This window comes from Mustela erminea, chromosome 13 (genome assembly GCF_009829155.1).
Source record: "Mustela erminea isolate mMusErm1 chromosome 13, mMusErm1.Pri, whole genome shotgun sequence".
Lineage (NCBI taxonomy): Eukaryota > Metazoa > Chordata > Mammalia > Carnivora > Mustelidae > Mustela > Mustela erminea.
Window position 1 is genome coordinate 73012511 of NC_045626.1, and position 24133 is coordinate 73036643.

The 24133-nt window shown below is 46.6% G+C and overlaps 1 protein-coding gene across 4 annotated transcripts in view; it reads right to left on the reverse strand.

The window, feature by feature from the left end:
- Positions 1-1695: 1695 nt before the first annotated feature.
- SEZ6L (seizure related 6 homolog like) overlaps positions 1696-24133 on the reverse strand; it is a 181044-nt gene continuing 158606 nt past the window's right edge. The window contains exons 12-17 of one of the 4 annotated variants that reach the window (XM_032310827.1): positions 21456-21647; positions 14505-14699; positions 9256-9288; positions 7052-7160; positions 4704-4806; positions 1696-3437 (exon numbers count right to left, since the gene is read on the reverse strand). In XM_032310827.1, coding sequence (XP_032166718.1) covers positions 3408-3437; positions 4704-4806; positions 7052-7160; positions 9256-9288; positions 14505-14699; positions 21456-21647 — 662 coding nt within the window. In that variant the 3' untranslated portion in view covers positions 1696-3407. Of the gene's footprint in view, positions 3438-4703; positions 4807-7051; positions 7167-9255; positions 9289-14504; positions 14700-21455; positions 21648-24133 lie in introns of all 4 variants that reach the window. The other 3 variants (XM_032310826.1, XM_032310825.1, XM_032310828.1) reach the window with 3 other exon arrangements.

The following is a 24133-nucleotide window of genomic DNA, read 5'->3' on the forward strand; positions in this document are numbered from 1 at the left end:
GAAATAACCCTCTGTTGTTTGAACGTCCCGTCTTTGTCATGGCGGCCTGAGCTGGGCGGAGGACAGCGGTGTGTCTGATGATGGCAGCTTTCTTGTCTTGTGCTGAACATTCCCTTGCTCCCCTCCCCCACCCCCACCAAGAAGTTCCTGGAACCATTTTCAAGTTGGCAGCCTGTCTTGTCAATCAAAGCATCAGCCGATGTTACCCCAACCCAATCCCCAGACACCAGAAACAGTCGTCCCGGCTTTGATGCCATCCTGGAGTGTCTTTGCAACAAAACCCCCACAGCTTTGCCTCTTTTTCATTTGTTTTATTAGCATCAATATATACAAAGTGGAAAATGACTTAACTTCATTATTGTAGCTTAGAAAGTTTGTTCTGCTTTTTATTCTGTTTGGGGATAAAATGAAAATGAAAACGTCCCAGGAGAAAGCCTACCTTTGAGGGTGTTGAACAACTCCATGACATCTGACCTCACATGACTGCCCCCTCCCCGCTGTGACTTCTCAAGGGCATAGGAAAGTCATACCCTTTGGATTTACACCCCAAGAAATGTCATTTGTGCCTGAGGCTCATGCTCAGCCTAAATCTACCCATCTATTTGCCAACTCACTCCTGCTTATACAACCCAACCTTATTATGTCTCCACTTTACTTCCTGCTGGGCAGTTTGTCAGTTTCCAAAGCGATCAGCCTGAGTTACCAGAGGCTTTCCAAGGAGCTGGCTTCAAAAGATCATATTTAAAGCAGGTCTATGGAACTAAGGAGGGATGGCCCTCAAGTTGCGACCAGCATACTTATGTCGGCTTAATAATTCTACGCCCCCCCCCCAAAAAGCAAAAAGACGAGCTCCAAGCTGAAAAGGATCGAGTGTGTGCATTTTTAAAGCACAGGGCGGTAGCTGACAGATACAGCTTATATGACTTAGCATGTAATACACACCATCACATGCATTCTTTGAAGCTCGAGATCTCTGTAAACGTATTTCCCCACTGTTTTAAAAAGAAAGAGTGGCTTGTAGGAAGGTTTGGTTGGCTCTCGAGTTGCTCAAGATTGTATCCTGTTCAAAAATATTTAATCCTAAGGGGTTTTGACATTGATCTTATAAAAACAGACACGTATGAGCTGAAATGAGGTGCCCAGTACATTTTTGGCACGAATATTGTGTTTTTACCTTTACATATTACAAATACACATTCAGATATTCTAAAAAGAAAAACAGATGCCAACCTGTCTTTTCAATCACACTGTACATTACCAAGCTCACAGGATCCATCTTTAGGTGAAAATAAACTTTCAAAACATGGTCATAGGTGCTGTACTACGAAGACGAAACTAAGACATCAGTATCCCGAAACAAACAAACAAACAAACAAACAACACCTTTTCTATTCCTCCAACATCCAATAAGGACTCTTGGCCTGTGGCCTGGCCACTTTTAGGGAACACGGTTAGAATCAAGATTTCATATTCTGTCTGTCTCGACAAAAGGTGGATGTTTAGTTTGCACGTACCCAGAGTATGTTCTAAAATTAAATATCATTAATAGAGTTCTTCCTTCCAGATGACCCAGGGTTAGGGTTAGAATAAGCATCAAATGGAAGTAAAAGCAAGGACTGGATTCTGCTTTAAAAAAAAAAAAAAGTTTACTATTATTTGCATTGTTGGACCTTCTCCAAATATGATATTGCTTACTAATGGTCTGGAATGAGTCTACTCTTTTTTTTTTTTTTTTTTTTTTTTGCATAAAACGGGGTGGGTTTTGGGTGGCTGGAAAGCAGCCTTTAATTATCTCTTGCATGCCTTAAGGAGTATATAAGCAGGATTCTTTTCTGGCAGAAGGAAAGAACTGGGCCTCAGCTCCCCCAAGACTGAAGCCCAAGCTTCTAGCCAAGAGGAGACTATGTGTTTGTCAAAACCAGCCGCCCTACCCTGCTCCAGGGCTGCCCAGATGAGCTACCAAAATACGGACTCCCAGCCATTTTCTCAACAGCATGGCAGCCAGGAAGGGTTTCTTGTGTCAGGAAACCAGCTGATATAAAACATTTCTAGCGAGCGTGGGTGGGTGCCAAAGTGGGCACCCCAAGCACCAAGCCTGTTCCTCCGTGAGCCACCGGCCATCACCAGGGAGGTGATGGACCCCAGGGAGGCAAATCGAGTTTACACATGCTATCCCTTCCTTGCGTCCTCAGACGCTACTTTTTCTTTGCACCTGTATTATAGAATCTTTTTCCATGGTCACAGCCTGCGTACCCCCCTCCAACATCTGGGCAGAGATTTGGAGAGGAACAAAACAGTTTTTTGTTTTTTGTTTTTTTTCCCTCGTAGGACCCTCGCTTCTGAAATACTGGATTGCAAGTATATTCCGGCCCCTTTTGGAGAAACGGTGCATCTGAGTTGCCCTTCTTTGGAGGCCTCAGGGGTTTCAGTATTCCCGGAAATCAAACTGAGCCCATCTCTGGATTTCAGGACCTGGCATCGCCACAATTGTAACCCTTGTAACCCCCCCCCCCCCCCCCCCCACACACAATTGTAACCCTTGTAATTATGTGGCTAAAGCTTCCCAAGGGGTCCTAGATCACAGCTTGGGGTGGGGGTGGGGCTGCTGAACGAAAGGATTGGTTCTGGCACTCGTAGCATATGTTCCCTTCCCTTTCATTACTGGTGGAGTGTCAGAGGAAAGGACATTTTACTGACTCGATGTTCCCCCCACACCCACCTCGCACTCCATCTGAATTCTCAAATCTGTCATCCACTCTGCAATGTTTTCTGATTCTGCCAGCATCCAGGGAGGCCAGGCTGGCAGATGAAAACGCTCATGGTCACGCCGTGGGCGCCTTCGGGAGGATCATGGGAAGGAGAGGAGGTGGCGAGACCTTCTAGAAGCTGATAGAACATTTGGAAGAGCAGACTGGGATTTGTTTTGGAGCAGATCTATAACCTGAAGTCCGACCCAAGTTAATCCACCAAGAGATACCTTTCCCACCTAATCCTGAGTCTGGGATTTGTCCTAAAAGCACCATGGGCATGGATCCCCAAATGCGTGCCATCTGATGCAGCCAGAGCAGCATGGCCACCGCTGATGGAGAAACCCAGCTGCTTTTTTTTTTTTCCCCCTCCCGCCTTTGCTGCCATGTCGGTTATTTTTCAGGTCACCCCCCTGACTTTGGAAAGGAGATTGTCACGCGGATTTGGCCGCAGCTGCGACACCTCCAACCACACCAATTTCGACTTTAAATATAATAAATACAGTGAAGAAAACAGTGAATCTTCAAGAAAAAGTCTAAAGAAAAGACGGACAACATTCTGGGGTTTCAATCAAATGCCACGTGGTCTCTGGATGAATTTCTCGAGGAGGTTATAGTTGAGTTCTGATTTGTGAGCTCTCTTCTCAGGCATAGCTCTCCTTAAATGGAAACTTCATATTCCCTGGTTTCCTGCAAGAGAAGGAAGCACAGATCGGGGAAACTGCAGGGGGACGGGTCCATGGGCAGATCGTGCCCTGAGAGCCTTTCGTCCTAGCCAAGGAGGTGAGGAACGGGGAGGGCAGAGCCGACTCAGCCGGCCAACCCCCCACCTCTCCCAGCTGTGTGAGTGAGCACGGCTGAGCCAGGATGACCGCCCAGTGGCTGCTAGCTGAAAACACTGCCCCACAGACTGATGAGCAAATTAACATCACTTGCCTTGAGCTACTGAGCTTTGAGATTATTTGTTACTTGGCTTTATCATAGTCCTGGGGAGCAGATACACTCTATTAATAAGTATTGATACGATCTAGTTTCTGAAGTGCTCTTTCTTTGTTTTGTTATCAGCTTGACCTTCTTCTAGGATTTGGAAACAAGGTCTATAGAATGTGAAATAACCTATGACCTCTTCTTGGCAGAGCTATATGGAAAATGACCCCAACATGTGGGTGGCAACCACTCTGGTTTCTCCAATATTTATCAAGTGCATGTAATATACTCCAGGCCTCTGAGGCAGAAGAACGGGGAGGTTTAGGAAGTCAGAGGCTTGGCCCCAGAAAAGGTCATTGTCACATGCTTTCACGGACGTCTACTGTGTCTGCTGGGTCAACACAGATAAGCAAGTGTGTCTGTGGTAGATGGGAGTGTGGTGGGAAGGCTCCAAGCTGGGTCCCCTCACCTCCTGGTGGTCACGTTCTTACACGATCCCCTTTCCATAAGTGTGGGCAGGACTTGTGATTTGCTTCTAACCCATAGAACATAGTGAAAGTGCTAGGATGTCTTGGCCATATGTCATAGTGCCCTGACCAAATTTTTCACGGTCTCTAAAAATGATTTTCCACAATCAAGATACCCATTGGTATCTATTTGATTGTTTGAGGTTCAAGGGAGGCAGGATAATTAATGCAACAGTCTGAATTTGTATCTAAGCTGCAGGCTGTGCTTTTGGCTGTGTGCAAGCTTGGCCCAATCATTTGTTCGTCTCTCTGACCCTCAGGATCGTCATTGGTTCATCAGAGATAACTGCAGAGTGTACAACAGAGTTGCAGGGACTCGGGCAGCTTACGCATTTAAGGGGCCCAGCTCGTGGTACATATTTTTCTTCTTATTACCAAGCTCCATCTCCTTGGAAGGATTATAAGCTCATTAATGGCTGGACCGGGTCTGTTGGATTCACGACTGTGTCCCTAGTACCCAACACAAAGTCTGCCACCTAAAAGAGAAGAGAGACCAACTCACTCCCGTCTCGTAAATGGGGTTGTCAAACTCAGTTTCCACGGTGATCTGGCTGTAGGGGTGGGAGTACATCAGAGGCAGGCGGAGGTTGGAGTAATAACGACACCTGGAGAAGGGACAGCAAAGGAGAGAGGAGTTACTCCCAACAGTGGAGAAGAACAGCCGGCTGGGCCCCCATCCAGGGTCTCTCGCGATGAGAATCCAAGTGGGTGAATGCTGAAATCATAACTGCTCTCAGCTTGTAAGCTGGTCACTGACAACAAAGCCTCGGTACTTTCCCTTCCTGGGGAGGGCCGGAGCTCAGCTGGTTTTCCGCTGTAAGGTGATTCGAGCTCCTCTTTCATGCAGGGTGACAACAGCAACAACGAGCATTTACCGAGCACCTACTATATGCCGTGTTGCCTCAGAGCAACCTTCTTTACCTATTTAAAAAGTGGTTCTTCTAGGGGTGCCTGGGTGGCTCAGTGGGTTAAACGTCTGCCTTCAGCTCAGGTCATGATCTCAAGGTCCTGGGATGGATTATCGATTATTATCGATAATAATAATAATTGATGGGCTCTCTGCTCAGTGGGGAGTCTGCCTCCCCCCACCCCACTTCTCTCCTTACTTGTGCTCTCCCTCTCTGTCAAATAAATATATAAAATCTTTTAAAAAAAGTGATTCTTCTATTACTACACACTATCTCTTTCCTTTCTTGTGTTCATCACGGTGTGTTATAGTTCGTGTATTTCTTCTCTCCCCCTTCAACCCTGTGGGCTCCACAGAAACAGAAAAAAATGATATTGGGCAGATGCCTGCCTCAGGGCCTTGACACGTGCTGTATATGTGCCAGAATCCTCCTCTTCCAGATATTTGCATAGGTTACTCATTATTGCTTTCAAGTCCTTACTCCAACGTCATGTCTCAGTTGGAAGTCCTAAAGTGCGATCACCACCTCCACCCTAGCTCCTTTTCGCTCCCTTTCCAGCTTTCTTCTCTCCCTGCATTTATCACCTCCTAATGTACACAGTTAGCCCTTGAACAACACAGGTTTGAACTGCCTGGGTCGACTTAGATGTGGATTTTTTTGATAAATATAGTACAGTCCTGCAAGTGTATCTTCTTTTCCTTAGGATTTTTTTCCTTTTTTTTTTTTGTTTTTAAGATTTTATTTATTTATTAGAAAGAGAGCACAAGTGGGGGGCAAGGGGCAGAGGGAGAGGGAGAATCAGGCTCCCTGCTGAGCCAAATGCAGATGCTTAACTGACTAAGCCACCCAGGGAAACCTCCCCCACACTTATGATTTTCTTAGTAATATTTTCTTTTCTCTAGCTTACTTCATTGTAGGAATATGGTATTAGGGGTGCCTAAATGGCCCAGTCACCTGAGTGTCCAACTCTTGATTTCAGCTTGGGTCATAATCTCAGGGTCAAGAGATCAAGCCCCACATCAGGTTCTGCCCTGGGCATGGGGTCTGCTGGGGATTCTCTCACTTCCTCTCCCTCTACCCAGCCCTCATCTCCCATGTTCATACTCTCCCTCTCTCTCTCTCTCTCAAAACAAACAAACAAACAAAAAAAACCAAAAAAAACCAAAAACAGAATGCGGTATATATTACATATAACACACAAAACACATGTTAATTGATGGTTTATGTTATCAGTAAAGCTTCTGGTCAACAGTAGGCTATTGGTAGTTAGGTTTTCAGGGAGTCCCAAGGTATATATGCAGATTTTGGACTCATGGGGTGTCAGCGCCCCTCACCCTCTTCACGTTGTTCAAGCGTCGACTGTATGTACTTTCCTCGCTGTCCTCCCATTAGAACCTGGGCCCCACATACCAAAGATCTCCTTCTGTTTTGTCCCAGTGATGTTCCTAGATCTGCCCCCTGCCCCCAAACTGCCCAGCGCACAGTAGGTGCTCCCTAGTTGTGAATTTGAAGGAATTCGTGAATATCCTAGCCATGGCTAAATATCTTCCTTCCTCATTGCAGGTAAGTTCTAGGATCCTCAACACACAGGACAATGTCTGGTACGTATTAGATAGTCAGCATATGTTTGTGGCCTAAATGAACGAATGAATGAATGAGTGCATTATGGGATCAGTGTCCGTGTGTCTATCTCTCCTGCTAAACCACAGCCTCTTACGCTCAGGGTAGTGCCTGCTTATTTGCTGCTGCGTGGTCAGCCCTCTTGTCTCAGAGGGGTGGGAGGGGCTGAGCAGGTGTATTTCTCCCAGAGCTGAGTTGAATGACATCATCTCCAAGCACCCAAATGCCACCGGTGACGAGCTACTGATGGAGACCCTGTCCCCCAGTGCGCTGGTCCTTGAGTGGATGGCAGTCCCCCACGCCCTGTCCCGAAGCCCCCTACCTGGTGATGTAAATGTAGGCTCCTCCCAGCAGTAAGGAGATGATGAGCACTGGGATGAAGATAGCCAGCGCCATATTTCCCCCTTCCAGCGATGTCTCGGCTGCCGCTTCTGCTACTAAACACACAAGCCAGTGAAGCCCTCGGGTCTCACCACTCTCAGCCCCCCCCCCCCCCCCCCGGGGCACCTGGGTGCCAGGTGTGAGCCTGCCTTCCCAGTTCTGCACTCATTCAAAGAGCTGGCATCGCAGACCCTGAGCCGTTGGACCACCATCCCCAGGGGGAGAAGAGGCAGAAAGTAGAGCAAATAGGACTGGTTCTTTGCAACGAAGGCCAGACCCATCCTTGGGTGGGGTGCTCATGGGGCTACCCAGAAGAACGACACTCTTTTAACCCCTGGTCATACCATGTCCACTTTGGGGGGGGGAGATGGGTGGCTGCATTTGAAATCTGGTTAAAATCCAATTCAGGAGAAATCTGGAGTAAATCTCTTACGTGCTAACTGGGAAGGCAGATTTGCTCGACATTCCATGGGAAAGAGGGAGCTTCTTGCGCCCAGACTGACAGGCGCCTCCCATGGCTGCTCTATCAGACCGTCCAGGAGAGGGCGCTGGGCAGCTGGGCCTGTTCTCAGTCTTACACCCCGTCCCCCATGACACCCCAACTTCTAAGACCCAGTTTTGATTCTCAGAGGTCACGGTTGCACCCTCTTGGCCTCACTTGCCCCCCACCCCCACTGGTTTGTGGCAACTGTAAGGACTACAATGGCTATGGTGGGGGCCAGGGGCGTGTTCTCTGCACAGCCTGAAGGGAGACCCCACATCTCCGGACACCCGTCCTCAGGTTTTCGCTGCCACTTCTCCCCGGCCGCGACCCTCAGAGCTCGGCTGTACGCCAATCTATAATCCATTAACCGCCACTCCAGGGAGTCTGAAAAAATCGATGCTAACACCCATGACAGATGCATGAGCACAAAACATTACACAGACGCTCATAATCTCCGAGCAACCCAGGCCTCTGAGATGCTCTCATGGTTCATTGGTTGCGGAAAGGCAGCGAAGGGGTGGCCTGAATGGAGGCTAACGACACGGAATGCCCTCTCTGTTCCCTGCAGAGTGACTCCCACACAGTCCACCTCTGCACTTAACACTTGAGACGGACTCTGCCTGTTGGGATTAAAATGTCATCTGCCGCGAGGGACAGCAACTAATGACCCGTAATTCTCATAGCCCCATAGCCCCACATTCCAAGTGAATGATTTATTGTCAGAAAGCTAAGTGGTTCCAAAAACAATGATAAAAATGGCTTAATTGGTTATAACTTTTTTAAAAAATAAAAATAACACGATATATACATACATATATATATGCACACACCTTATGACACCACAGCCCCAGTGAGTGGGTTGGTACTCAAATGAATGGAGGTCCTACAGAATGTAGACTGTTTTATGTGTGGGAGGGATTGTAAGGGAAGGGAACCACAAAATGAAAACCCAAACAAAATCCTAGCTAGCATTTACTATCTGTTCCCCATTAATAAATCTCACTTGGGAGGCACATGGATGGCTCAGTGGGTTAAGCCTCTGCCTTCAGCTCAGGTAGTGATCTCAGGGTCCTGGGATCGAGCCCCACATCCGGCTTTCTGCTCAGCAGGGAGCCCGCTTCCCCTCTCTCTCTGCCTGCCTCTCTGCCTACTTGTGATCTGTCTCTGTAAAAATAAATAAATAAAATCTTTAAAAAAAAAATCTCACTTGGTAATTCCTAAGAGGAGAAGAATAGAAAACAAGGAGGATACAGGGATAGGTAATTTGAGGAAAATGGACCCCAGAGCATGCCCCAGGCAGACAGGGGGGTGCTTGGCACGGAAGGCGAGGCATCATTGGATTTACTTTCCCCAAACAGCACTGTGTGGGTGCAAATTCAAATGGTTGGGTTGTGCCTCACTCAGGCATGTGGACCCTCAGATTTTCTTACCTCAAGAACAGAACCGGTGAGAAATCCCTTTCAGGTCATAGTTAGGACCCTAGGCTGCAAACAATGGTTTATGTCTTTTACAACGTCCTATTTTTGAAATTACCTTCAGCAGTGTGAAGATGGAATTTCTGCTTATTTTTTTAAGCACCTGGAGGAGGACATGCAAGGACCTGCCCTTGTTTTCTGTTATTAGCTTGATTTATTGGATTTTTTTTTCATTATGGAACTCACCTTCTAATGCGTGTTCAAAGCTGTCTTGATTAACTGAAAGGGAAATTGGAAGCATTGGTTAATGTCGAGTGAATTCACTCTGCATAAAATGAAGCCAAAAATTTGGGAGCAAAAGCCTGTGCCAAGCTTTGCTGAAGTTAGTGCTCCGCTTTGATTTATCTTGGGCTCCTGGAATTAGAGGAAATGCCTGGACACATTTCTTTCCTAGGTTCCTGAGAGATCATGACATAGATATGAAAGAAACAAGGACAACAGTACTGCCAGTGATTAATTACGAAAACACTCACCGTATGTCAGATACCTTGCCAAGAGCTTTCTGTATGTATTTGCTCATTTACTCCCACACCAATCTCACTGCGTGGATACTATCATCATCCCCATTTTATGGATGAACAACAGAGGTTCAGAGAAGTGAAGCAATTTCTCTGATCTCACACAGCTTCCGAGGGATGAAGGCAGTCTTTAAACCCAGACTGCTCGATTTCTCCAGCCTCTGCTCTTACTTATGTCGTAGTTCTGCTTGTTTTTCATTGTTCCCTATGTAGGACAAAGGCTGATGAACAGTGAGGCTTAAGATAAAGCCCTACATCCAAAATCCAGCCAGAGCTGAAACTGTTTTCCTGCTTTGAAATACATGTTTGTATGAACCTCTCTGATTTAACTTCTATTCCATATTTATGTGAATATTATTCTTATTCCCTGCAAAACAATTTCCATTCACTACCATAGACTAGAACTCCCTAGAATTCACTCATTTCCCCCTAATCCCCATAAAACTTCTCCAGAAGTTCAAGATGATAGGGACTGGCATTCCCAGGTTTTGGCACCAAAGACCTCATGGTAGTTGAGCACCAAAATATACCCACATGGATGGGTTTAAAAGAAGCAAACCCCAGAGCGAAGGGCTTAGATAAACAGACAACATTATACAGGGATGGCTGGGGATGGCCACCAAAGGCTTAGCTGTATTCACGCCCTAATACTGAAACTTCGTAATTTGTGCCTCATCAAAGTCACTCTTGGACGTTGGTCGTTACCATGTGATGCCAACAGAAGCAGTTGAAAAGCTACCTTTCTAACTAACTGACTGCAGGTTATTTCTGGAGCTACAGCACCATTAGGAAAATGGAAAGACTGAGACAGACATACACTTTCTGCCCCAGACGTGGGCAGGACTTGGGTTGGGTGTGTCTGGGAGTGCAGGGACTCCTACTGTATCTCAGAGCAGGGAGGAGGCCTTGAATTCATGTCCCTGGGAGTGTGGTCACACATTAAAATGCAGCCTCCTGGGCCACGTCTTTTCCTTTTATTTTCCACAAAGGGAAACCAAGTTCAGGGAGGGAGGGTGGCTCGCTCAAGGTCATGCAGGTGGTCCACAGCCCAGCCAGGAGGAAGCCCAGGGACCCTGAGGCCCAGGTGGCCTTACATTGGTGCTCAGTCACTTCACCAACTCTAGAACACAAAGCCACACATCCCACTTTTTCTGGGAACAGGAGGTGATTTGTCATAACCTTACAGAGTCGTGCGGTCTCAGGAGTGGAAACAGAGGGGAGAGAAAGATAGAAGCATCCCCCAAGATCCTCTCGTGCCAGAAACTCTGTCATGCCTGAGGAAGAAAGTGAGGGGCAGGGGCCACTCACCTGCTGGGCCTTCAAGGGCTTGCTTATCTCAGGGATGCAAAACTGAGTACCTTTTATCTTTTCTTGCATTTTTGTCATGTATTTTCGGATGGTAGTTCTATCTTCCCATCAGATGGGCAACGTCAAAAAACAAAACAAAACAAAACAAAACAAAACCCTGATAATATCTAGTGCTGGCAAGGATGTGGGAAAAGGACATTATCACACATTAGTAGAGGGGGAGGTGAAACACTACAGTGGCAGAAAAGAATCTGGCAAGATCCGCAAAGTGTCAGCATCCACAGAACTTTGCCCACGCCATCAATCCCCCTTGAAGGAATCTGTCCTATTTGATGAGAAACGCCAGCACCCAAAGATTCATGAGCAAGCCGATTTCTGGGCAAAAAGAGACAAAACAAACAAGAAACCAGAAAAGAACTAGGAGACCCACGCACAGAGGAAGGAGTGAATGCATCAGGAGACATCACAGTGTACAAAGCCACATGGCAATTAAAAGATAAGACAGGGCTCTATTTTTTCTTTTTTCCCTCTTGACAGATGTGTGTGATAAATGGGGGAATGGAAATCACAAAGTACGTATGGTATGAGGGATTTTTTACTTGGCAACACACGGACACTCCCTGCCCACTCTTTGCAGTGTGTCTCTTTGTGTCCAGGAAACTGGGGAGACTGGACTTTCACTGGTGATCAGTACCAGCTTCCCCAGCGAACGAATGGAAGGGATGGAGAACGGAAGGGAAAAACTGTGAATGCTTCATTGGCGACTTTGGTTTCTTCTATTTCTTGCATGAGATACTTTTGTAGCATATCCAAAACGGAACATACACAGTCAGGGGGCAGATTCCATGGAGAGTCAAAAACGGTCCTTCCATGGGGTTCTTACTTAGATTTTTTTTTTTAAAGATTTTATTTACTTATTTGACAGAGACCGCGAGGGAGGGAGCACAAGCAAGGAGGAGCGGAAGAGGGAGAAGCAGGCTTCGCGCTGAGCAGGGAGCTGGTCTATCCCTGGGCCCTGGGGTTATGACCTGAGCCAAAGGCAGATGCTTATTGACTGAGCCACCCAGGCACCCTCCTTAATTAGATTTCTTAAAAACAAACCCTATTAATTTCCCTCCACACAGAACACTTACCAACAATACCAGATCAACTCCTATGAATGTCCCTGTAGCAGTTAGAAGGTTTATAGACAATCTTTCCCCCAGGAAAACATCCCAGTGTTTCACCTCGACAAAGTGGATTTCCTGTGCCATCAAAAAGAAGTCAAGCACAGGGCTAGACTTTGTCAAAAATTATGGCAGGGAAGAGGAGGGAGGCAGTTGTCTTAAATCTCAGTTGCTGATCTCTTACTTTTTTTCTGCATTTCAATGGGATCTCTTGCCCTCTTATTAAGAACTGCTTCTATAAGGTCTTGGCTCTCACAGGATAGGCTCTGGCTTGATTCCAGGTGAGACTATGCAGCATCTCTAGGCCAGTGTTTCCCACACTTGCCTGAGGATAAGACTCACCGCTGCTGCTAGTGACCCTGGGCCCTGGTTCCTGCCCTAGGCCCAGTGACTTAGCATCTCCCCTTCAGGCGTCCAGAAATCTGTTTATATTCGTATCTTATGTTCAGAAACCATTGCCTTAAGTGTCTCAGATTCAAAGTGCATTGGAGCAACCAAGAGCTTGTTAAAATGCATATTACGGGGTCCTACCCCTCAGTGATTTGAATTTTGTAGAGCTGGAGTAGCAGATTCAAGAACGTGTTTCTCATAAGCAGGCTAGGTGATTTGAATGCTGAATGGGGGGTTGGAAGCCACCAGACTCACAGCCTTGAAGTCCACCCACCAACTCACTGGGGAAGAGGTGGGGCTTCACAATCAGGAGATGTGGGTTCAAATCCCGGATTTGTCTTGTAATAGCTGTGTGTCTTTGGGAAAGTCACTTAACTTCTCTGAGCCTCTCTTTTTGTAACCGTACCATGGGTAAGAAGCCTCAACTATCTTAGAGTGTGGTCCCGAGGTTTAAATGAGGCCATTCAGGAAAAAAAAGTAAAAACATTAAAAAAAAAATAGGTAAGGGTGCCTGGGTAGCTCAGTTGGTTAGGCAATTGCCTTCAGCTTGGGACATGATCCCTGGGTTCCGGGGTTGAGTCCTGCAATGGGCTCCCAGCTCTGCTTCTCCCTCTGACCCTCTCCCCATTCCTGCTCTCTTGCTGTCTCTCAAATAAACAGATAAAATCTTAAACAAAATAAAAAAACAGAGATAAATTTCATATAACATAGGATTAATCAGTTTAAAGTGTGCTATTTGGTGGCATTTAGCACATTCACGATTTGGGGGAGCTACCACCTCTCTCTAGTTTGAGAACATTCTCATCAGCCCTAAAAGGCAACTTTGTACCAACTAAGTAGTTATCTTCTCTCTCCACCCCAGCTCTGAGAGCCACCAATCTGCTTCCCTTCTCTATGGGTTTACCGATTTGAGATATTTCATATAAATGGAATCATAGGGTATGTGATCTTTTGTGTCTGGCTTCTTTCCCTTAGCATCATGTTTTCAAGGTCCATTCAGGCTGTGACAGGTGTCAGCCCTCCATTCTTCTTCATGGCTGAATAATATTCCACTATGGCTAGGCCACATTTTATTTGTTTGTTCCCCAGTAGATGGACATTAGGGTAGTTCCCACCTCTTGTGAGCAATGCTACTAGGAATATTCATGTACAAGGAAGTACTTGTTTGCAATTATTTTGTACATCTACCTAGGAGTAGAGATGCTGGTTGGGAAAACATTTGTAAGGCTTAATTAAGGCTGAAGTTCATCATAAAGCATCTGGGGATCCATTGAAGTTATGGGCTTCCAAGTAGAAATGTAAAACTCCATGATGCCTCTGTCCCTGCTGGGGAAAGAATTCAGAGCTTTCTGCCTCATTCTCAAAGGGGCATTAATGCCATAAAAGGCCAAGATCAGATTTAGGATATTGTTATTAATTGTATACCTCAAAGACTCCGATAAACAAATCCAAATCTCACTGGCTTTGTCAAAATTTAATTTTGGTGATAAGTGTTTACTGATTTTAAAACAAGTTTTCCCTCTTCACCATCTCTGGGATGGGGGTGTCTTGCAACCAATGGCATGTTAATTTGCTGCCACCAGGTGGCGCTCATAATGCCTGTGTGTGCGCCTTTGCCCATCACACCATCATCAGCGTGTGGGGAGGGTGAGAGCGGCCGGGGAGACCACCCCAGGGGCAACCGGGGAGCCCTCGTAACCCCTGGGAACCAAGTGGTCGTGAAAACGGGATGCAGGAGGCAGGGAAAGTTTAAGCCGCGTAACCGAAGCAGGAGTTCAAAGCAGAATGGCTCTCCTTCATGATAAAAAATCTAAGCTCGAAACGGAGCTGTTAGTAAGTAGAGATGAAAATGCTAAGCCAGGAGAAGGCATTGTGCCAGCGTTTCATTGGCAGCACTTTTTTCTTTCTTTCTTGGTGCAGAAAATAATGGCGGTATCTTAGATGTCAGGAAATACAGTAGCTGGACTTTTGAGAGTGAATTGAGATTCATCGCAAGAAGCCAGACTGGACATCTCCTGCTCCCGGTCCCTGCGTGGCGAATAGGTTTCTGTACCTTTACAAACGGGTAGGGGCCCGTTCCAGTGGGATGGCTGTCCCAGGATGCATCGAATGGTCACTTCGCCCATGAGCTCAAAGCCTTCGTAGCACATGAAGGTGAGGGACTCTCCCGGCAGGTAGAGCCGCTTGTACAGGATCTGGTAGCCGTTTTCGGGCAAGCCAGGGTTGTCACATGCCAGGGACTCCTCGGCTGAAATGCAAGCCCGAAAGAGCTCTGATGAGATCATGCAAGTCCCAGGGGACTCCCGCTCACAGGCTGCCTGGTCTGGCTTTCGCCACCCTCACCAGTACCTTTCACCAGCATGGTCTCTCCGCCTTTCCCTCACCTCCAATGTTTTTCCATTCCCCAAACTCACCTCCCCATCTCCTGCCCCTGGCCACCTATTACGCATGAGCACCATCGTACGTCCCAGGATGTGGAATCTGGCTTGAAATCTGGGTTCTACTACATATTTGCTGTGTGACCTCCAGCAAGGGCTACAGCCTCTCTGAGCCTCGATTTCTCTTATCAGTAAAGTGGGAATACTCTCATAGAGGTTTGGAAGATTAAATAAGGTCATGAATATAAGGTGTTTAGCATATTCTTGGCAGGTCATAGGTGCTCAGTCAATGATGGATGGCCGTGTTGTCATGTTATGAAATATTCTTCCTCCTCACCTTACACCTTACCTGCCCACTCAGCTTGGATAAGTCTGATCTTTCAGTACTCAGTCCTCATTTCTCCACTTCCAAGGAGCCTTTCCTGGGGCCCTCTATCCCTAATAGAGTCACTAATCTTCCTAGTTCTTCCTCTACCCCAGCACTGAACACTTTGCATTGTATTTAATTATTTAATATCACTTCTCCTCACTGGAGATGAACCTGTTAGGGCGTGCTTGAAGCCCAGGGCCTGCTCTATAAGGACTCTCATATATGATCCTATGCTATACAGTAGGAGCATCATAAATGATGCCTGGCAGCTTAAGACATACTGGAGAATTGAACCCATCCCTGATTTAACCTATTCCAGGCTCTGGACTCTAAGTTTCCTGCTTATTACATAAATGGACTGGTCAAGACCCCATCTTCAGCTGAAATGTGGCTGCGTGATGACATTCCCCTCCAAGGATGTACCCACACTTCGAAATAAGACCATCAAAGGCAGATTTTCTCAACCTTAGATGCTATTGACATTTTGGGATGGGTAATTCCTTGTGATAGGGCCATCTTCACCTTGTAGGACGTGGAGCCACTAGATCCTGACCTCTATCCACTTGTTCCTTGTTGTGACAACCAAACATGTATCTAGGAATTGCCACTGACACATGTCTCCTGGGAGCAGAGTCACCCTGGCTGAGAATCACTGATCTTGGCTCTTCAACAATTCCGTGTGAACTCATTCTGTTCTTTCTCAGGAATACAACTGAGCTGGGCTGGCAGTTTTGGAAACAGTCACAAACCCACCCTCATTTCTATATTCCTCCCATTTCTCCCCTCTCCTTAACTATAGGGGAAATATGTACATTTTTGGGGAACACATTGGAACAAAATGTGAAAATCAGGTTCCCCAGGTATTGCTATGAATGGTTCGTAAAATACCCCACAAATAGCAAAGCACCAAATCTGTGTGATCATTAGTAACTAATGGTACCCAAGCCCTCGCTGTGGGCCACACACATGGTTACCAGCATCTGTATTTACGGTTGGCACGATCATCCTTTTTGATGAGGATGCTGGCTTGTTCGAAGTCGTTCAACCAGCAAGTGATGGACCTGGCGGGTTTGAAATCTGGTGCATTGAATGGCTCTGGGGTAGTGGAGATAGGAGGGGCCCTTCCTGTGCCAAGTCCCCTGGGCTGTCATGAATTCCTGAGCTATTGAGCATCATAAATGATGAGCTATTGCTTTCTCAGAGACAGGAATTTCTAAGAGAAATGGGGCACCCAGCTGGAAGCCGGCATGGGAGTCAAGGTGAGGCCGCTGGGGATGATGCATCAGTGGAAACTTTTACTATGGCCTTGGTCTGGCCACGTGGGCTCTGCCCCGGTCAGGAGACCCCCATGTCTCCTATTTGTGGTGTTCCGAGGGCAGGGCGTGAAGAGCCAGAGCCTCCTGGGAATCCCTAAGCATCTCCCTGGGGAACTGCCCATAGAACCCTCACTGAATTTGTAGGCTCTTCATTACTTTTGGTGGTGTGGTTTTTATTTTCTGGATGGGAGCTTTGGGAGTCAGGTACCATCAAAGAAGGGAAGTTGCAACAAAGACTGCATTTAGTACTGCCAACAACATCAATGGCAGTAATAGTAGCAAGGGCTGTCGTTTCTTGAGCCTGCAAAAACCCACCTGGTAAGTGAATTATGTATTTGAGTCTATGAACAGGTAAAGAGATCATTTCAATAAACTGCCGCAAGTGCTGTGGTCAATGCAACTGTAGCAGCCATGGGAGCTTACGGGAAGAGAAACATGACCTAGCCTAGGCAGTCAGGGAGGCCTTCCTGGAGGAGGTTTTGCCAAGGAGTCATTGTTATTTCTTTCACAGACCTGGCTCTCCTCCTACCATCTCCAATAGCCCCCAGGCTCCCTGAGAATCTGGATCACGTCTGTTTAGACACAGCTGTATTTTTAGGGCTTTTGGACCACAGTCCCCCAACTGTGCTCTGAGGCACCCCAGGGTGCCAACACAAACAGCACCCCTGTGTGATTTTTCAAAACTTGGAGGAGACAAAGGAACATCTCCCAGATCCATGTGAATGGTGCCAACATTAGACAGAGCTACATTTCTTTTGATGATGCCCTGTCTTTGCAAAGCTGGGTTTTCTTCAGTGAGTGCACTAAAAAGCAAGAGCTCTGAGAAAATCACTGTGGAACAGAATGAAGGTGGCAGAGTCCAGTTGCCAAAGTCTGAGAAGTTTGTCAGAGCCCAAGAGACATCCACACCCCTGTAGCTGTGATTCTAGTTATTTAAGAATGCAATAAAAGTCATGGGGCACCTGGGGGGCTCAGTCAGTTAAGCATCTGACTCTTGGTTTCAGCTCAGGTCATGACCTTGGGGTCGTGGGATCGAGGCTCACATCGGGCTCCCTGCTCAGTGGGGAGTCGGCTTGAGATTCTTTCCCTCTGCTCTCTCTCTTTCTCAGATAAATAAATAAAACCTTTAAACAATGCAATCAAAATCAAATCCTGTAATACGTGCATAACTTTTTCAAACGGCTACTAAGTTGTCAAGATAGAGCTACTTATTAAGTTGTTTGGAGCTAATTACTTAGCAGATAGAACTGTTAGGTATTTCAGACTAGGATATTTACCAAAATAATTCCTGAGACGCCAAGGGTACTATGAGGGGAGAAAGTCTGGACATGCCTGTGTCTGCATTTGGAGGTACTTTTTGAATTATTGCATGGGTCACCTCCAACTGCCCTGTCTGGTGGGGAGCAGCATTCCCTTTTCACAGCTGAGGGTTTTGAGGCCCAGAGAGGGCAAGCTACTTGCCCAAGGTCACCCAGCAGAGTTGGGCAGGCGGGTGTTTGGCTGTGAATTCCAGACACTTCCTTCTCCCCATGCTTGACCCATCAGTTCTTGGAGGACTCAAAAGACATGGTTTGGAGTCCCTGCTGGACCAAACAATGGCCTTGGACAGGCCACCAGGAAAAAAAACTATACACATTCAGAGCTTTACAACTGGCTCTGTCCGCTGCCTGAGCTTGTTGGTGGAAGATCGTTGTCGGGGGTAAAGCACCAGAGCTTTGCTCAGAAGCCGGGATTGCAGAGTGCTAAGGTGGGAAAATGCTGCTTTGGGGCTTAGTCAGTCTTCATTTGGAAGCCTGGCTTCTCCCCTTCCCTATTATATGACCTCAGGAAAGCGGCTTACCCTCTCTGGGCCTCCTTTGCCTGTTTTTAAGTGAACACAGATACCACCCATACATTTTCATGAGTGTTCAGTGCACTAACGCTGGGGACGGGCTTGGCAAGGTGATGGGCAGAGGAGACATGTGAAAGTTGTAGATGTCTGACAAACTCATCCTTAGAAACACCCTCAGAACCCAGATACAGCCTGTCTCTCTCGCCAACCCCCCCCCCCCCCCAGCCCCCACTGCCAGAACTGACCATCCTCTTGCCTCCCATCTCCTGCCAGTCTCGCTTGCTGGTAATGAGGCTGGAAGCACGTGCCGGGCTGCTGTTTGGGCTTCTGGGAGGATCGCGTGTCTCCTGACACCCAGCCTGGCTCGTGACTCATTAGCGCGGGTGTCAGGGAAGCCGTCACAACTGAGATTCCAGGGGAAGGCAGCCTCAGAGGGAGGGAGGCTTGTGTCTCCAAAACCCAGCAGCCAGCACAGCCTAGAGGGACTTCGGAGGCTGTGCCTCGTTAGGGACGTGACTTCTTTCCTTCCTCCCTTCCCTCCCTTTCTTCCTTCCTTTCTCTCTTTCTTTCTTAAATGATACCTCCACCTTTCAGTCCTTTTAAATAAGCTTTTATTTTTAACTTCTCATCTCTGGGTCTCTGCAGCTGGACCGGCTCAAGCGGCTGCTGTGCATCTGACGGGGCGGGGGAGGGCACTTTGAATAACCGAATGCACTGTATCACAGCTCCGGAGGCTAGAAGTCCCAGGTCAAGGTGGCCTTCAAGGACCACACTCCCTCCGTCCGAGACCTAAGGGGAAGGATCCATCCTTGCTTCCTCCTAGCTTCCAGGGGTAGATGGCAATCCTTGGTGTTCCTAGACTTGCAAGCACAGAATGGCTTCTCCCTGGGTCTCCATGTTTAAATGTTCCTCTTCTTATGAGGACCCCGGTCACTGGGTTGGTGCCCAACCTAATCCTGTAGGGCCTTGCGTTAACTTGGTTACATCTGCGAAGACCGTTGTTCCAAAAAAAGTCCCCATTACAGTACTGGGGTTAGGATTTCAACATCTCCTCTTGGGAGATACAGATCTCCCTGTAATGCCCTGGGCACTTGGTCCAAAGGTCTGGGGATTGGGAGGGGATGTGCTTGTGGGTGAGGAGTTTGAGCCATAGGCTACAATTTTGCTGGGACATCCTTGCATGGCTTTGTCCCCAGTCACTCACAATGAAATATGTTGGGGCAAGGCTGGTGGAAAGGGCCATGGGGTCCAAGACCAGAATCTCAGCTCTGCTCATGAAAAAGTGGTGTGATCTTAATCACATGTCCCTGTGAATCTCAGCCACCTTTAAACAAACCATACATGCATGCACACAGAGGGAGAAAGAGAACCAGGCTCCCTGCAGTTCAGGGTTCGAACCCAGGACCCTGGGATCATAACCTGAGCCGAAGCCAGACTCTTAACCAACTTAGTCATCACGGCGTCCCAGCAATGTGTTTTACACATTCAACAAACAGTAACTATTGTTATCTTTTTTCCCTTCTGAGCTTTGGTTTTCTGAGTATATTTGCACACACACACACACACACACACACACACACACAGACACTCTACACATATACATGCACTTACATTCACAAATGCATACAATCTGCTTAGTATGATGTCTTACACAATCAATAACTAACGACCATTATCTGTAAAAGGGAGCAGATGTGTCTTACGTCTGAATCATACTGTATTTTACCTCCGAGATGTCCTTAGGTCTGAAACTCTAGGACCTGGACTAAAGAGGCAGATGGAGACCCATGGTATGAAGTCCAAGGTTCCTCATTGCAGGGGAACCCAGAATAAGAAAGTCCCCTTTTGCTGTGCAGAAGCTTTTAATTTTGATGTAGCCCTACCAGTAGCTTCTGGAACTTGAGCTGACTGAACCCTTAATAGAGCTGCTCATAACATGCTCGTATAAAATATTAGCGCAGCTGACGGTTTCTCAAGTCCACATTGTGTGAGGCTTTGCTCCTTCTGCGTCGTCTCCTTATTCCTCTGAGCCATGGTTCTGATCTCTGGCTGCACATCGGAACCCTGGGGGTGGGGTGGGGGAGCTTTGAAAAACCTCACTGCTTGAGCTACGTCCCAGACCAGGAGCATCAGAAACTCCAGCGAGTTTTAAAACTTCCTGAGTGATCCCGCGCACATTCAGGCTAAGCACCCCTGGACCACTGCTCTCTACGCCCTCTCCCTGGCATGAATATTAATTCTTCCCTTGTCAGAGTGACTGTGGAAGACTTTTCCTTTTTGACTCTTTATGAGTAAGAAAGCCCCAAAGTCTTTTCTTAACCAAACATCTGTGTTAGTGACTTCACATAGTTAAGAGCAAACAAGAGTTTAAATCCACCAATTTCATGTCCTGTGGATGGCTTGACTGTTGGGCAGAGTCAGGTAGCTCTGGGTTTGGCCTTGGCCTCCACTATTAATGGGCTGTGTGACCTGGGGCAATGATTTCACTACTTGAACCTTAGTATCCTCTTTTTTTTTTTTTTTTTTTAATTAACGTATAGTGTATTATTTGCTTCAGGGGTACAGGTCTGTGAATCATCAGTCTTACACAATTCACAGCACTCACCATAGCACATACCTCCCCAATGTCCATCACCCAGCCACCCCATCCCTCCCCCTCCTCCCAGCAACCCTCAGTTTGTTTCCTGAGATGAGGAGTCTCTTCTAGTTTGTCTCCCTCCTAGGTCCCTTCTTGTTTCATTTTTCCCTCCCTTCCCTCCAGGATCCCCAGCCCTGTCTCTCAAATTCTTCATATCAGGGAGATCATATGATAATTGTCTTTCTCTGATTGACTTATTTTGCTTAGCATAACACCCTCTAGTATCCTCTTCTTGCAACAGAGACAACAGTGCCTTGCTCACAAGGCAGAAGGGAGGGGCATTTGGTAAAGGACTTAGCCTAGTGCCCAATACATGTACCATAAATGTTCTAGTACGCATGCCTTTGATCTGGACAGTAATAACAGTAAGCCCTCTCAAATGGTGGAATGCCTCCTCCTAGCATCCCAGTCCTCCGCCAGGATAAGACGCAGCAAGTCCCTGTCTGCATCAAGCCAACAGATAGGACTCACAGACACAGTGGGGCAGGCGTGACGTCCAGATGGGTGTGCCAGTCTCGCGGCTGTAGCAGGTCAGAAGAGAGCTCCCTTCCAGCACAAAACCTGGATTGCATGTGTATTGGATGGTGGTGCCCACCAGCAGCACAGGATCTGAAATTAAGCGGGTCGAGTGGTCCACTTCCCCGGGGTCAGTGCAGTACATAACTATGGACGAAATCAGACCAAGAGGGCGTTAGGATGCTTGATGATCACAGGTTTGCTGAGAACTACAGAATGATCTGGAAAGTTTCCCAACTTGGTTCTTCTCCTGTTTGGAAGCTGCGTCTGAGCTCATCACTCATCGAAGGTGGCTGGAGAAGAGGACGGGACGAAAGAGACCTGAATTTAATTCCACATATAGGAAGTAGCCCAAAGAAATGTTTGCATCTGGACCCAAAGACCTATGTACAAGGTTGTTCACTGCACAATTATTTGTAATGGTAAAAAACAAAACAGCAACAACAACAACAACAAAACAGGAAAAAAAAGAATGCAGGGGAAGAATTAAATATGGGACAGCTGTTCTATGAAATCCTGAGCACCCACTGAAGACAGCAAAGTGAGGGGGACCTTCCCTGCTTTCTTTGTGGTACCTGAATCTAGTAAAACAGCATCCATTACTTTTCAATTAAAAAATCAATGCACATAAAGGGAAAACAGTAAGCCAATTAAAATTAAGCCAATTAAAAAAAGAATGAAGTATGCCACATGTGTGATATGAAAAAGTATCTGGGTTTCTGAGTTGAGAAAACAGCAGTGGTAAAATATTCTTACCTATGGCTGTTTCTGTATGAGTATCTCTATGTCTTTATATGCACAATTCGCACATACACATTGATGTGTGTATGTGTAACACACGATGCATTGCAGCACCACAGAATAAGCTTTTAAGAGTGGTGTCATTTCCGGAGAGGAAGATCATGAGGGATTTTCACGCTGTACTTCCTAATTTTACTGCTGCTTGAGTTCTGTAAGTAAACACCTGCGGCTTGTGTCATGGGAAGATATGTTTATGTACATCTTTTGACGTCAAGAGTGTCGTTGAATGAATCACAGGAATGAATGAATGAAAGGCATTGGTGACCCCCTGGGATTTCTGAGGGAGACCCCACTGGCCTCAGGATGTTCTGCTGTTCTTATTCCACTGGAAGAGAAGCCACTGAGGCAGGTTGGTGGGTCTCTGTCTCAGATGCACAGCGACAGGCAACCAGCACGGGAACATAAACGCTGATATCCAGAAGGGGCCCAGTGCAAATTCACTTGCTCTAATTTGGGTCTTTTCCTGGCAAAGAGTGAAGCAGCTGAAGAGTTTCCCAGAGAGAGCTAGTTTATGTCCCCTCCAAGCTTTTAAAACTCATGACCGCAATGTATATCATCATTATTATTTTAAACACTTTAAAAATCACCATCATCATTATTCTTTTATTTACTTATTTTTTAAAGTAGGCTCTATGTTCAGCCTGGAGCCCAACAAGGGGCTTGAACTCACGATCCTGAGATCATGACCTGAGCTCAGATCAAGAGTTGAATGCTTAACCGACTGAGCCATCCAGGGGTCCCTAAAAAGATCATGATTATTAAAAATTTTGAAAAATCATTATTATTCAAAAGGTTTAAAAATCTTTCTTCAAAAAATTTAAAAGCCATTCTCATTCAAAAAATTTCAAAAGTCATTATTCAAAATATTTAAAAACCATTATTGTTCAAAAATTTAAAAGTCATTATGAAGACACGTATGTTTAAAACATTTTATAAGTAATGATGGGGCTCAGTTGGGTGAGCGCCTGACTTTTGGTTTCGACTCAGGTCGTGATCTCAGGGTCGTGAGATTGAACCCCACATCGGGCTCCATGCTCCGTGTAGAGTCAGTGCTCAGTCTGCTTGCCCCTCTCCCTGTGTTCCTCCTGCTTGCACTCTCTTTCTCTCTATCTCTCTAAAATAAATAAATACAATCTTGGGGGAAAAAAAAAGCAATGATGGTGTAGATCATGTTAATGCGTCTGCGATGGGTCTCACCACCCCATGGTGCTTCTCATTGTTGGTTTTTTTTATTTTCCATCATTATAAACACACACACACACACACACACACACACACATGAACATACACCACATCCTGTTATGGAACAAGCAGATGTTTTTGTAGCCAATTTTGAGGATTTTTCTTTTTCATGTTTCACCCAATTATAATTAATTTTCTTTGCCATTGGAATATTTGTGACAGGGATTGACTATAACCCCCCCTTCCCCAATACCCTCTTTCTCTGCTGACACTTAATATTTCTTATCGTGCAGCCTGTCACTTGAGGCAGGCCAAGCAGGTCTGCCAAAATCCCCAAGGAGTCCCAGCAAGACAGATGCAGAATGGAGGCTTGCGTAGGAGGAGGTAGGAAGCAAATGGTTAGCGGGAAGAGGCCAGCCTCAAATTTAGCTCCTCTCCCACCTCTGCTAAGATTCAGTATAGAAACCAGAAGCACCTCCTTTTTCTGACACTGTTCAAGACACCAGATGGAGCTATAATGGGTGGTACCTGGTCTGCACGCCTGCGAGCAGCAGGCAGAAGGTGCCGGGAGGCTGGGATCCGTACTCTCTGGGGGAAGCCGGTTACTTGTGATAGGGGTTTCTAACTAGGGCCCCAAAGTCCAACTTGGA